The 14,351-nt window shown below is 46.9% G+C and overlaps 1 protein-coding gene across 1 annotated transcript in view; it reads right to left on the reverse strand.

Annotated features, from left to right (window-relative positions):
- LOC101679722 (solute carrier family 2, facilitated glucose transporter member 5) overlaps window positions 1-9,192 on the reverse strand; it is a 29,788-nt gene extending 20,596 nt beyond the window's left edge. Inside the window, exons 1-2 of the mRNA XM_004768615.3 lie at window positions 8,655-9,192; window positions 5,399-5,774 (exon numbers count right to left, since the gene is read on the reverse strand). Of these exons, the coding sequence (XP_004768672.1) occupies window positions 5,399-5,628 (230 nt within the window). The 5' untranslated portion in view covers window positions 5,629-5,774; window positions 8,655-9,192. The remainder of the gene's footprint in view (window positions 1-5,398; window positions 5,775-8,654) is intronic.
- Between the last annotated feature and the right edge of the window lie 5,159 nt (window positions 9,193-14,351).

Here is a 14,351-nt window from a genome sequence, read left to right on the forward strand (position 1 = left end):
ACAGGCTGAGGTGTGTCCCAGGATCACGTACAAGTTTCTCCGAGAAACTGCATTTATTTTGAAACTACCTCTACCAAGAGCTAAGGAATCCCTTTTAAAGGAAAAGTGGACAGTTACGGGGCCATGCTTGGTCCTGGCAGGGCCCTCCTGCCACACTTCCTCACCTTCCACACAGTCTGGGTCCTCATTAGGAGGATTATTATATTAAGACTTTAGTTATATTATTATATAATTTATATATTATATTATATTGGGATTTTATTATATCAGGATTTTATCATTGAGGGACGAAGGACCCAAAGAGGGCCAGGTATTAGGGCCTCTTTAACCTCTCGTGACCCAGGAAGTGTGGCCAGGGACTCTGACATGAGGATCTGAGTCCCGGAATTAAACTCCCAAAGTGCTATCACTAACATAAAATGTACATATGTCCGCGCACAACCTTAGGGGACTTATCAGAATCTGACAACAGTGGTTATCCTGGAACGTGAGATCACAGGTGATTTTGATCCTAGTATATATTTACATTTATATTTTATTCTTAAAAGGCTTATTTCATTTTGTTATTTTTTTTTAAAAGATTCTATCTATTTATTTGACAGAGAGAGAGAGAGATCACAAGTAGGCAGAGAGAAGGGGGAAGCAGGCTCCCTGCCGAGCAGAGAACCCGAAGTGGGGCTTGATCCCAGGACCCTGAGATCATGACCTGAGCCCAAGGCGGAGGTTTAACCCACTAAGCCACCCAGGCGCCCCTTAAAAGACTTATTTTAGAGAGAGATCCAAGAGGAAGAGGGGCCAAGGGAGAAAGAGATCTCAAGCAAACTCCCTACTGAGCACAGAGCCTGACATGGGGCTCGATCTCACCACCCCGAAATCATGACCTGAGACCTGAATTCAAGTCAGGGTTAAGTCAGATGCTTAACCCAAGAAGGCACCCAGGCGCCCCTCCATTTATATTTACTGAGCCTAATGCTGTACGGGAAGGGGAGTGCAACAGGGTTCCAAGAGAAAAACTGCCTTCTGCCCCAGGCGGCTTAGACTCTACTTGAAGACACAGTTTAACCAAATAAACACATTGATGAATTTACAACAATAAAAGAGCTCTAGAGATGGGGGTGGAGGGCTGGTCAGGGGAAGCAGTCCTAAAAATGTGAGCTTGAGCCGAGACAGGAAGGAAGGAGGAAAAGAGCTTACCCAGGCAAAGGGGGCGGGTGGGGAGGGGGCGGTGGAGAGGGCTTTGCAGACAGGAACAGTATGGGCCAAGGCCTGTGGTCGGAGTGTAATGCCATCAAGAAATTGCAAGGTCAGTGTGGCTAAGGAGCACAAGGCAAAGAGGAAGAGTGTAGGGGGGAGGCTGGCGGGGCAGGCTGGGCCAGACTAGACTTAGTACTTGAAGACCACGTGCATTAAGGAGCTCGATTTTTGTCCTAGGAGCAGAGAGAAGGCGTTGAGTTTCGAGAGTGATCAGGTTTGCGTTCTTCCAAACTCACAGTGGCTACCTGGAGGTGAACCACAGAGGGAACAGAGGTTCACAGACTTGGGGGAGAGGGGAGGGGGCAGTTTCTTTGCTGTAGACCTGCCCTCGGAGGGTAGCGGAAAAGATGAGAGAAGTCAATTAATCCGAGAAATATCTAGGCTATAAAAGTGACAAGACTTGCTGACTGACAGGGCCACGGGCAGTGAAACAGGACGACTTCTGTATGACTGTTGCAATGAAGAATCAAAATGATCTTTCTGAAAACGAAGCTTTTCAGAATTACCAGTTTATGTAGGAAAATTCAACAAAAATGTAAAAAGTTGAAGTAGCACCAGAAGGCAGGGGGGCAAATCCCTGGGTTGTTTTGAGACCAAAAATACCAGGACTTTGGGTCACTGCTGCTCTCACTTCTACTAGGAATGTTCTGGAATCTTCAAGTTTTGCTGCAGGCCTTTTTTGAACAGACTGCTGTGGCTCCCCCAACCCCAAATCAATTTGCTCAGTCCCTTGTCAACAGTAATAGAATTTGGGGAAGGACTTCTTGGCTGAGCAAAATAAAGACTGCGTTTCCCTAGGTCCCTTGCAATTGGTGTGGACATAATGACAAAGCTCTGTATAATGCAAAGGGGTCGCTGGTGGTGTGACTGGATTTGGTTTTGTGTTCAGGTTAAAAAAATGCGTGGGATTTAAGTGGGTCTGCCCCAACCCTTTTTTTCCCCCCTGGAAGACCTGTTATTTTTATGTGCCACACAGTAGAACGTGGGGTTCCCTAGGAGCAGGTGCATGGTGCTACAGCAGAAACACCGGCATGGGCCTCAGGGGGGCACAGACTGAGGCTGCCTGCCCAGGAGCAGTGTGCACACGGGATTGCTGGATTCGAAGGCGGAGTGGGAAGGGACTGGGTCGTCTCCATTCCAGGTTGAGATAAGGAAGCGGTGACGAACAGGTCCTAGCGTGCATCCAGCTATCCAGACCCGTGGTCCTGGGGCAGTGTAGGGGAGGTGGAGGGGGTCCGGTCTGTTGACCTAGGACTTTTCAAGCCTGGTGCTCAGTGGGGTCAACCGCACGCCACCCCGGCTGGCCATCTGGCCATTGGAACTCAGCTCAGCAGAGAAAACCTATCAGATCCGAGTTAGCGTTCTTGCTCCTTAGGCCGGTTAGGAGCTCTGACACTGAATCTGGCTCAAAACTCGATCAGGCATTGCCGGGGCAGGGAGGCTGCCCGTCACGCTCCGACATGCCTGGTGAGTAAACTTAAGAGACTTTACAAGAACAGAGTTTGACCTTGCTTATCAGCGTGCACAGGCACAAACGGGTGTGTCCCCCAAGAACCATGGACAGAAAGCGTGAAAGCCAGGGGGGTCACGAGGCTCCTTGGGGACCCAAGGGGCCTCCCTCAGTTACACTTTACCATAGGTAGACAGCTCTTTGTTTAGAGCTGTCATAAAAACACACAACAAAGCTTCCTATCTTTAGTATACAGTTTGCTCTATCTACTATGTGGGGTAAGTGATCGCCTGAACTTTCTCACTTTGCGAGACTAAGGCTCTACGCCTGCTCCACGTCGACTGCCCATTTCTTCCCCCCAGCTCTAGGCAACCTCCACTTGCCTTTTTGTTTCAATGAACCTGCCTACTTTAGTCACCTCATATAAGCGGAATCATACAGTATCTGTCTTTTTGTGACTGGCTCATTGCACACAGCATAGCGTCCTCAGGTTTCATTCGTGTTGTAGGCAAGGCTGTGGACAAATTGGGAGGCTTGGAACATTGCTGGTGGGAATGCAAAATGGTGCAGCTGCCGTGGAAAACAGAAAGAAAGTTAGACACAGATTTACTTTATGACTCGGCAATTCAACTCCTAGATATACACCCGAAAGAATTAAAAGCAGGTACGTATGCACGTGTTCATAGCAACACTATTCACAATAGCCAGAAGGTAGAATCAGCCCAAATGTCCATCAATGGATGAATGGATAAGCAAATAGTGACATATACCCCACAATGAACTATGCAGCTATAAAAAGGAATGAAGTGTTGCTACATGCTGGGTGAGCCTCCAAAACATCACACTAAGCCAAAGAAGCTGGGCACAGAAAGGTACATATTGCATGATTCCATTTATATGAGAAATCCCGAAGAGGTAAATCCATAGAGACAGAATGCAGATTGGTGGTTGCCAGGGGCCGGGGGAGAGAGAAGTGGGGAGGGACTGCTTAATGGGCGTAGGACTTCCTTTGGGGTGGGGGGATGGGAACGTTTTAGAACTGGATAGAGTCCTGGATAAGCTGTGAATGTACTAAATGTCTGGGAGTTGTACACTTCGCAAAGGTTAATTTCATGTTCTGTGAATTTCACCTTCCTACAAGGGAATACTGAAACAGTGTCTAATGATCTCGCTACTTTGTATCTTTCAGAAAGTGTCTAGAGGCATGTTAATAAAGTTAAAGCATACTCTTCTCCCCCAAGGTTAAAAATTATGACTCTAGTACAAATTTAAAAAAGCAGGTGTTAAAGATTTTAACTCACTACTGAGGGACCCAGGCAGCTGTTTTAACTGGTTTGAAAGAGAATCTGAAGAGCTGACTGGTTTATAGATCAGGAATGCTGGAAGGAATGGATCTAAAGTGGCTTCCCGGGAGGGCAGTCAAGGAACCTCTCCAAACAGCATTGGTTTAGTGCCTCAAGACAAGTATTTTGTGCTAGGATGGTTATTTACAACTTGCAGAACTGTAAACTCCAAGGCGGTATAAGGCAGAGCCCTGTGGAATTAGGAAATGTAACGCAGTAAGGTGTGGTTTTCCCACTGAGGCCCACTTCCCCTACATCATTTGCAATTAGCCTCGATCACCGTTATCAGCAAAGGCTATAAATCAACACACAGCCCCAGTCCGCTCCACGCCTTTGTTGAACACTTACGGCACCCCCATGGGATTAGTTCAAAGGACAGGGCCAGAGAACGCATCTTACATCTCCAACCTGGGGTCTTGAGGGACGGGTTAGGGAAGCCAGCAGCCCTACAGGGGCTGCCAGGTCACTCCAATTCCCGTCGAAGTCAAACCATGCAAGCACCTGCTCATACACCTGAAGGCCCCAGAAGCACAGTTCCTCCAGGCCTCTCTGGCTTACCCGCAAGCAATAGCCACAGCACCTGGGAGCTTGCCAGAAACGGAGACTCACAGGCTCCATCCATCCCAGACCAGCTCAGAAACTGCATTTGAACCAGCTCTCCTTCACAAACATCAGAGAAGCCCGGCTGTGAGGCTTCCCGGATCTGAGCCCCACCAGAGCAGACTTACCCTCTAGCCTTACGCGGCATCCTGAGCTCTCACTTAGGGTTAGTGGTTGGCCAACTTCAGACAGCGCTCAGCACCTGTCCTGACTCCCTGCTCTTGCCTTCTGCTCTTGGGGAGGGGAGAAGCAGAAGACCAGCCCTGGCTGCTGGGAGAATGCCTTCTCCCCAGTGCCTTGGGCCCAGGCAAACCCAGGAATTCGCTGTCTGCCGGGAAGAAGAGAAGCTACAGAAGGGATTCGCCGAAGGGAGGGCCTCCTCCCACCTCTGGCGAAATAGTCACAAGGAATTCCTCAAATACTTGATAAACTGGGGAGGCCCAAGAGTCTCCCCTCTCGGGCCTCCCAGGACTGCTGGGCCGGGAGCCTTGGGAAGATGGGGGGGGGCCTGTGTCGGGCGGGGCCAGGAGGAGAATCTTCGTGTCACTTAGAGATCACGACAAAGGCTGACAGTATATGAGGCTGAGCATCGGGTCTCCTGTTGGTGCCACTAGTCCCGTGTTAGGTGAAACTGAGGCGGAGGGAGGTCACGGTTATTTGCCCACAGTGACATAGAAATGGCAGCACGGTGGCTGACCCGCTTTCTTCCCTCCAGAGCCCCCTTATCCACGAGCCCGTTTGTTGGGCTCACCTGTTTCTCCTGCTTCCTTTCTTCGGCCGCAGCCCATCTGCCCCCACACGGCTTGACGAAGATGCCGTGGCCATCAGCATCCATGACGTGGCCATCAGCATCCATGCCACTTGCCTTTTCCCGCGAGACTCTGGCCCAGAAGGATGGAAGCTGCACAGAACTTCACGGTCCCCTGGAAGAACTTCCCAGAGACTCTCGTCAGCTCTGTAATAGAAAGCCTCAAGCGACATTTACACCCAAAACTCAGAAGTCCACTTCCAAAGTTTTACCTCAGATGCCCACTAGTCCGAATCTGTGATATCATGATCCCGGTGCCCGGCTAGACTCCGGATCTCAGGACTGTGAGTTCAAGCCCAACCATGGGCACACGGGTTACCTTAAAAAAAAAAAAATTAAATTAAAAAATATATATATTTTTTATTTTAATTTTTTATAATTAATTTTATAAAATTATAAATTTTATAAATTATTAAAATATATAAATTAAATTTATAAATTATAATTTAATTTTTTATTATAATTTTTTATTTAAATTTATATATATATATTTTTTTCCTCTCTCTCTCTCATTGAAGGAAGTAAGGGAGGTTTCAGAAAGAAATTTCATATGCTAAAGAGGACTGACCTACAAGATACCAGGAGGCCTTGTCATTGTCAAATTTAGGTTGTTCTGGTGTCACTGGGGAGTGGGAGGTGCGGGGGGAGGTTACAGGGTGTTCAGCTTCATCTTCAGCTAGCCTTCTGCTCCCTCCCTCATCATAGATAGAAGGTTAAGTGTGTGTGTATGTGCGCGCGCACGTGTGTGGCATTTTGATCCTTGCCCAGTCAAAGTGCATTGAAAGACCCACCCTGAAATGCACTTCACAACAGCCCCTGATATCCCCACGTGGCCCGGTCCGTTCCGAGATGCAGTAAGGCTCTGTCCCAGGACTATTTTTCCTCACTCGGACGTGCAACACGTGTAGTTAGTGCAGGACAGTCAGAAGAAAGGCACTCAGAGACAAGCCCCCGCCCCCACCCCCTACTCCTGGTCCTAAGAGGAAACTACCCTTAAAAGGAAAGAGACCCTGTCCTGTTATTCTAGGCTTTACTCTGTGCCCCAGCTCTAAGTCTTATTCCTGGGAGGACTTACAACTTGTATGTGACAGAAAGGCAAGGAAAGGTTAGCTGTCCTAACACCCTCTTGATCCCCGAGGCTACGGAACCACCCAGGGGGGAGGCCTCTGCCCTTTCCTATCTGATGCGTAGATGAGCACGTGGACAAAAACCTGTTTGGGTGACAGGTGCAGCGAGGGTTAATCAACCCACACCAAAAAGCACATAAAAAACTCAGATTTGGGGGTGCCTGGCTGGCTCAGTGGGTTAAAGCCTCTGCCTTCAGCTCAGGTCATGATCCCAGGGTCCTGGGATCGAGCCCCGCATCGGGCTCTCTGCTCTCTGCCTGCTTCCCCCCTCTCTCTCTGCTTGCTTCTCTGCCTACTTGTGATCTCTCTCTCTGTGTCAAATAAATAAATAAAACCTTAAAAAAAATAAAACAAACCTCAGATTTAAACGCCAAATCGGCAACCCTCTTGGGTCCTTCCCTCTTCAGGAGCTTTCTACCATTGCTCGATAAACTGTTTTGCTACTCACCACCCTGGTCTGGTCTACCTCTTCATTTTTCGAGGCGGCACGACCAAGAACACCAGAGAAAAAGAAATTCCGCACCGCAGTCGTCCCTGAGAAGCGCTGCCTCCTTTCGCCCCGAACATAGTAATGACGTGGAGAACAGACGCAAAAGAAATGTGTCCATTTCTGGATCCTTTGTCATTTATAGTTAACTGTTCTGAGCCTCTTGCAAAATGAGTTTTGCCTACAAGGAGATTCATAGAAAGGGCTTTTGACAAATAGAGGTATTTGATATCTTTGTGATCATAAAACTGAAATGGGTAATAAACATTTCCAGAACTAAAAAACTGCCTGCAAGCTGAACAAAAATTAATAATGTGGAACTAAGTGACCCAAAGAAGACGTTGTTCGTTTTGTGACCAACAGGAAACATTGCTGGTTCTCTAATGTTTGTGCTTTCAGGTTAAGGAAACTTTCTCTTAAGATATCCATGATTTATGGAAACGTGATAAAGTATTCATTTGTGAGCACACCCTAGCCTTTCTCTCCACCTGAACCCGCTGAAATTCAAAAGGTCTCAGTAGGGTGCCGGGGTGGCTCAGGTCCTGAGATCAAGTCTCACATCCGGCTCTCTGCTCGGCTGGGAGTTGGCTTCTCCCTCTCCCTCTCCCTTTGTGCTCTCTCTCAAATAAATTTAAAAAAAAAAATCTTCATTTTTCTTTTTTTTTAGAAAAAAGGTCTCAGTAAGTATTCTTTCCTCCACAGCAATTATAATCATTTGCATAAGTTCAAAAGGAAGCTGTTCTCCTAACAGGACACCAGTGGAAACATTGGGTTACTTTACCAAAGCTTTAGCTAGAATGTTGCATTTGAGAGACATGCATAGACTCAGATGTGACCAGACAGCTTTAAGGAACTGAGGCTGACTTTATGAAACATGGTGCCAGTAGAGCCCCTTGGAAATGTTGTCTTGAGACCTTGTTTACTGAGGTTCCAGCAGCAGGAAACTCAGGATATTTGGGGACCTCAAGAAGAGGGATGCACCCAGATCTACAGGTGATGAGGAAACAGAAGGCAAACGGAGGACAAAGCAGAAGCTGATGCCCCGCCCCCTCCCCTTCCCCCACCCCCTCCCCTCCCCTCCCCCCTACCCTGGGACAAGTGTGACATTCCTCAGGCACTCCTGGCTGCCGTCAAGGAAAAACAAAGAGTTAACCTGTAGAGATCACAATCTTGCAAGATCCGAGTCTCCCTCAGTTCACAAATGTCCTAGTGATTTATAAGGAAGAGGATTTCTTATCAATAGCCTAACTTCCAGAGACCCATAACTCAGTTCCTGAGGCAGAAGGAAATGTAAATAAAGTTGAATTTCTTCTAAACCTAAAGCTCATTGACAAGGACGCGAGATGGAGGAGTGTGACATTCCATCGGGAAATTCTCAACGGTCTTCCTGTTAGAGCCTCATTAGAAAAACAGCCTTGGCTGGGAGATAACCAAACCTCCGGTGTCCTGACGGTCTGCTTTAGCATCCGACAGCCCTTCTGAACACCTCTTTGTCCTCACCTCCCCACCCCCTGAGTGTCTAATCAGCCACTCCAGCAGCTCTTTCTGCCCACGGGTCCTGTCCCTGTGCTTTAATAAAACTCACCTTTTTTGCACCAGAAATGTCTTAAGAATTCTTTTTTGGTTGTTGGCTCTGGACCCCACTTATAGTCTAAATCTTCATCCTTTGGCACTGAATGAGGGGCTTTGAGTCTTGACGTCTGGACTCTGAGTTTCGGTGCAAAGTTGGTGAGTCGGTGAGTCGGTGAGTCGGCGAGTCGGCGAGTCGGCGAGTCGGCGAGTTGGTGAGTCGGCGAGGACTTTCTCTCCTTTTCCTTTCCTCTGGTTTCGGGGCCCCCGCGAGGAGTGTGGTCTTACTGTCGATTGCTCGGGCTGCAGTCCTCTAGCCCCTGGCTACTCCACGGGGAGGAGAAAGTCTGCCTTTTGGCTGGAAGTCAGTGCCCTGACCAGAATGGTAATAAGACCCAGAAACTTGATGGCCTCTCTTTATTCCTGTTCTTATAGAAAGTGGTCTCTCCTGGGCACGGGACAGCCCCCTAAGTCACCAGGATGGCTGCCAATCTTAAGACTCCCGTGTGAGGTTTCCTCCTGACTGATCTAACGTGATCCCCTCCACATCCCTGGTCTAGCCACTTCTGGCCGCGGGACCTCTACTGGGAGCCGGCTGAAACCGGTACCTGAATGAATTAAAACCCAACGGGGGACCGTTTCCTAGGAAAGTTGGCTGTAAGGACCACATGTGTTGGAATGTCGCTTAGACCATGATGGATTTCTATCTTTACAGTTTTCTGTCAATGTCCTCTACTAACTACTTAAAGCTACAAAGTTGGGTAATTCCCCCTTGCAAAAACCTTTCTAGTATTTTCCAGGGGTTAAAAATGGCAGGGCAATAGCGCAACTTCCAGATCCGCACAGTAAAGGGTGCGATGGGGAGGGGGAGGGACACCCCATCCCTCCTACTGGCCTTTTACGGCAGGAATGCTTTTGCGGGCAGGCAGGACTGTGATCCATAGTGATGTCCTGTGTGAGGGACGCCTCCAGTCGCTTTTGACACCCAGGAATCTCTGACGCCTCCTGCGTGGGACACCAGCCAGGAGTTGGGGGTGGGGTTCGGTAATGGATTTTCTTTACTCTTCTGGGAGTGTGGCCTCCGCAGGCTTCTTCAGTTCCCAAGGACTCCCCCTTGGGGTGCCTTTTAACCCCCTGGAAACAATTCAGATTGCAAAACTTAGGACAGGACTGAGCTTCTGGAACACCGCATGGCTTCCGTGGGATCTATCGGTGAGATCTCCTCTGCAGGAAACAGGGCAAAAGGGCCCAGGGCACCTTCGTTGCTCTTAGCGAGGCCTTCATTGCTCTACACCAGGACCCTGACCTAAGAGCCTCTCACAGAATGCGGTTACCTGCTTATGTCTGACTAGTAAACCCCCGCCTGACATACTGGACGGTAATGATCTGACTAAGCCGCCTCCTGGTTAACCCAGGTTGCTGGAGGATACGCAGGCCGTCCCTAGCAAAGGGGACTCTGACTTTCTCTTTTTCTGTTTCTTTTAATAGACGTGGGGGCTTCTCCCTTACTCGGTTCCTGGGCTAATGGCTGTAACTGGAGTCATCTGGGTTGTCTCCCTCCCAATGGGGACTTTAAGGAATATTCCCAAGCAGCCGCCCAAACTCCCTTTGTTTCAGGGAAATTCATGGACTTCGCCCAACCCTCCCCCCCCTTGTTGGCGGGAAAGCATGGGGTCTGCTCCTCTGTTAGAGCTGTGAGCTCTGAAGCCCGGACCACTTTCTCTGCCTTCTGGCAACACGTTGTATCTTCTATCTCCGCTTTTTCCTGTTTCTGCACCAGCTTGGGTGCGGCCTGCGTAACTGGCTTCTAGACCATTCTTAGTGCCTCGGGCCCCTGGCTCCTTCCCTCTTCACTGCCCAGGAGCAAGAAGAGCCCTGCCTGGACCTGACACACCCCCACTCCGGATTTCCCCCCCAGGGTCTCACATGAAAACTGAAAACGGGGTGGGCCAGGTGGAACATAAGTCAGTATTCGAACTAAGTTGGTTTGTTGGTTTAATTAAGACAGACATGTCTTTAAAGTTGTCGGTACTAAATGTAGAACTTATTCTATCGAGGTTTGCTGAAGGTCAAATAAGCTCATATTATCTCTGTTGCAATTTGTTAGCAAAAAGATGACTAAACTGGTGGTTAATTGTCTCAGAGTTTTCATGGGTAATTGTTCAGAGAGCTTTCCAAGTCTTTGGTAACCTGAGACTTTGAAGTTTTGTTTGAATGATAAATGGAACTAAGTTTATTGGACATCTAGGTCTTTCCAAATAGGATAAAGTGTTAAGTCATTATTAATGGGCATAGGTTTGTGCTTTTGACTTCTTATTGCAAAGAAACCAAGGATATTTAACTCTGTTGGTAAACATCTAAAGAATTTTGGTGTAATCGTTCCCAGTTGGTTACTCCTTAGTCTTCACTGGAGATGAAGGTTTCTAAAGAAGGCAGAATTTTAAATGACTGATGGGAATGCCTTTTTGCTGAAGGTAAAAGAAGGTAATTTTGTCCTAAATGAGACTGGTTGTTTGGAGAGAAATGGCTTTGGACAAAATCTGAATGAAAAGGAAAGTTGTAGAAAGTTTGTGATGGGAAAACTTTGGAACGTATTTTTTTTTTTTTAAAGATTCTATTTATTTATTTGACAGACAGAGATCACAGGTAGGCAGAGGCAGGCAGAGAGAGAGGAAAGGAAGCAGGCTCCCTGCTGAGCAGAGAGCCCAATGCGGGGCTCGATCCCAGGACCCTAGGATCAGGACCTGAACTGAAGGCAGAGGCTTTAACCCACTGAGCCACCCAGGCGCCCCTGGAACGGAATTTCAGGCGTGGTCAGGACAGACTAAGATCGAAATAGATTTTATTTATTTATTTATTTATTTTTTAAATAGACGGATTTTAAAATACACTGTATAAGAATGAAAGGCTGCTTTCTCTCTGTTCAGAAAGACAGAGTTTTCTCTTTTTTTTCCTTTTTTTTAAATTTTTGGTTTTTTTAAGATTTCATCTATTTATTTGACAGACAGAGATCACAAGTAGGCAGAGAGGCAGGCAGAGAGAGAGAGAGAGAGAGAATGAGGAGGAAGCAGGATCCTTGCTAAGCAGAGAGCCTGATGCGGGGCTCCATCGCAGGACCCTGGGATCACGACCTGAGCAGAAGGCAGAGGCCTTAACCCACTGAGCCACCCAGACGCCCAGAAAGACAGAGTTTTCTTAAATTAATTGATCTGCTGTTAAGAAGAAAATGTAAACAGTTGTTTTCTCTTTGTCTGTCTAGAAAAACCAGTTTCTACAATTTGCCTGTCAGATCTTTAACATCCTAATCCTACTTAGGCATGAGCTTAAAACTTTCAAAGGTTTTAACAAATTTTCACAAGATTTAAATTGTAAATGAAGTCTCTTTAACTCATTAGGCGTTCTCCTTGGTATGCTAAGTTACTCAGGAAGTTACTGCTCAACCAGTAACAGACTTTGAGTGACATTAGGGTAAACGCTATAACTATTCCAGAGGTTCTATGCAATTCCTAAAGTTTTAATGTTTTGATAAGGTCATCACTTGGTACTTTAATTATCGAAGTGTTGTGTGTCAAAGAGATGACCCGATGTCTTTGCCTGCTCTATGTCATTAGGTCTTTAACCATGTCCATTCTGAGCTTTTGTCATTTATAATTATTCTAATTCCCTTGTAAAATGAGTTTCATCTTCAGGAGATTCACAGAAAGGACTTTTAGGACAAATACAGGTATTCAACCTATTGAAAATCCCAAAACTGGGGCGCCTGGGTGGCTCAGTAGTTTAAAGCCTCTGCCTTTGGCTCAGCTCCTCATCTCAGGGTCCTGGGATTGAGCCCCGCATTGGGCTCTCTGCTCAGCAGGGACCCTGCTTCCTCCTCTCTCTCTGCCTGCCTCTCTGCCTATCTGTGATCTCCTCTGTCAAATTAAAACAAAAAATCTTTAAAATCCTAAAACTGAAATAGGTAAGAATTTCCAGAACGAACTAAAGCTGCGTTCAAACTAAACCAGAATTAGTAACATGGGGCTAAATTAACTAGAACATTATAGTGTTGTGACTTTTGTTTGAAACATTGCTGGCAGGACGCCTGGGTGGCTCAATCTGTTAAAGTGTCGGCCTTTGGCTCAGGTCCTGATGCCAGGGTCCAGGGATCCAGCCCCGCATCAGGCTCCTTATTCAGTGGGAAGTCTGCTTCTCCCTCTACCTGCCCCTCCCACTGCTTGTGCTCTCTCTTTCTCACACAAATAAATAAATAAAACCTTAAAAAAAAAAAAAAAAAGGAACATTGCTGGTTCTCTAATGTTTGCTCTTGCAGACTAAGGAAACTTTTTCTTAAGATATCTCTGACTTACAGAAATGTAGAAATAGGGGCGCCTGGGTGGCTCAGTGGGTTAAAGCCTCTGCCTTCAGCTCAGGTCATGATCCTGGGGTCCTGGGATGGAGACCCACATCGGGCTCTCTGCTCAGCAGGGAGGCTGCTTCCCTCTCTCTCTCTACCTGCCTCTCTGCCTACTGGTGATCTCTGTCAAATAAATAACTAAAATCTTAAAAAAAAAAAAAAAAAAAAGAAATGCAGAAATACTCATTTGTAAACAAATCAAAGCATTCAAGCTTTCTATCTGAACCTTCTGAAACCCAAAAGGTCTCAGGAAGTTTTCCTTCTTCCATGGCCATCCTAGTCATTTGCCCAAGTTCAAGAAGTTGTTCTCCTTGTAAGAGGACACCATTGGGACCATGGGTTATTATTATTTTATAAGATTTTATTTATTCACTTGACAGAGAGGGAACATAAGCAGGGGTAGAGCGAGAGGGAAAAGCAGGCTCCCCGCTGAGCAGGGAGCCCAATGTGGGGCTCGATCCCAGGACCCTGGGACCACGACCCCGGCTGAAGGCGGATGCTCAATGACTGAGCCACCCAGGCGCCCCAACATGGGCTATTTTACCAAGGCTTTGACTGGAATGTTGTATTTGAGAGAGACATGCATAGACTCAGATGTGACCAGACAGCTTTAAGAGCTAAGTTTGACTTTATGAAACCTGGAGTCATAAAGCCCCTTGGAACTCTTGGCCTGATACCTTGCTTAGAGAGCTCCCAGCAGCCTCACCAGGTGAGTCAAGAATGTCACGTCCTGGCAGGTGCAGGAACCTCAGGGGTACTTTGGGGACCTCGAGGACAAGACTCTGCCCCAATCTACAGGTGTTGTGGGCATGTCTGATGGCAAATACTTGGCTCGGCTTCTGGCCTGGAGAGGCCACTCATAGTTCAACCTAGAGATTCCTTATAGGAAATTCAAGCAAAGCAGATTCTAAAACATCTATAGGATCACTTGCTGTTCTTGCTGAGCTTATGTAAATAATTAGGTTAAGTTTGTTAAAACTGGACTTGTTTTTCAAATAAATTAGTCCTGATTTGGCTATCTCTGGAAATGAGGCCTATTTTAGAGAGAAAAATTATGTTTCAATAATATACCTTTGTGGATGTTAACTTCTAGATCTGGTTTTTAAATGTTTGTTGTTAACCTAAACTAGAAAACTTGAGGGTAAACTTTAGAGAAATGACCACAGCAACTCATATATAGACAATCTTCTTGCTTGTTGTTCCACAGAGATAATAACAGAACCCCATGGGCACATAATTATTTAAACAGCTGGGAAGTGGGATTAATTCCCCAACAATTGTATAACCCAACTAGAACCTCGACCAGTTCTGTGTGGTTGG

This window comes from Mustela putorius, unplaced genomic scaffold (genome assembly GCF_011764305.1).
Source record: "Mustela putorius furo isolate JIRA1106 unplaced genomic scaffold, ASM1176430v1.1 tig00003853_pilon_pilon_pilon, whole genome shotgun sequence".
Lineage (NCBI taxonomy): Eukaryota > Metazoa > Chordata > Mammalia > Carnivora > Mustelidae > Mustela > Mustela putorius.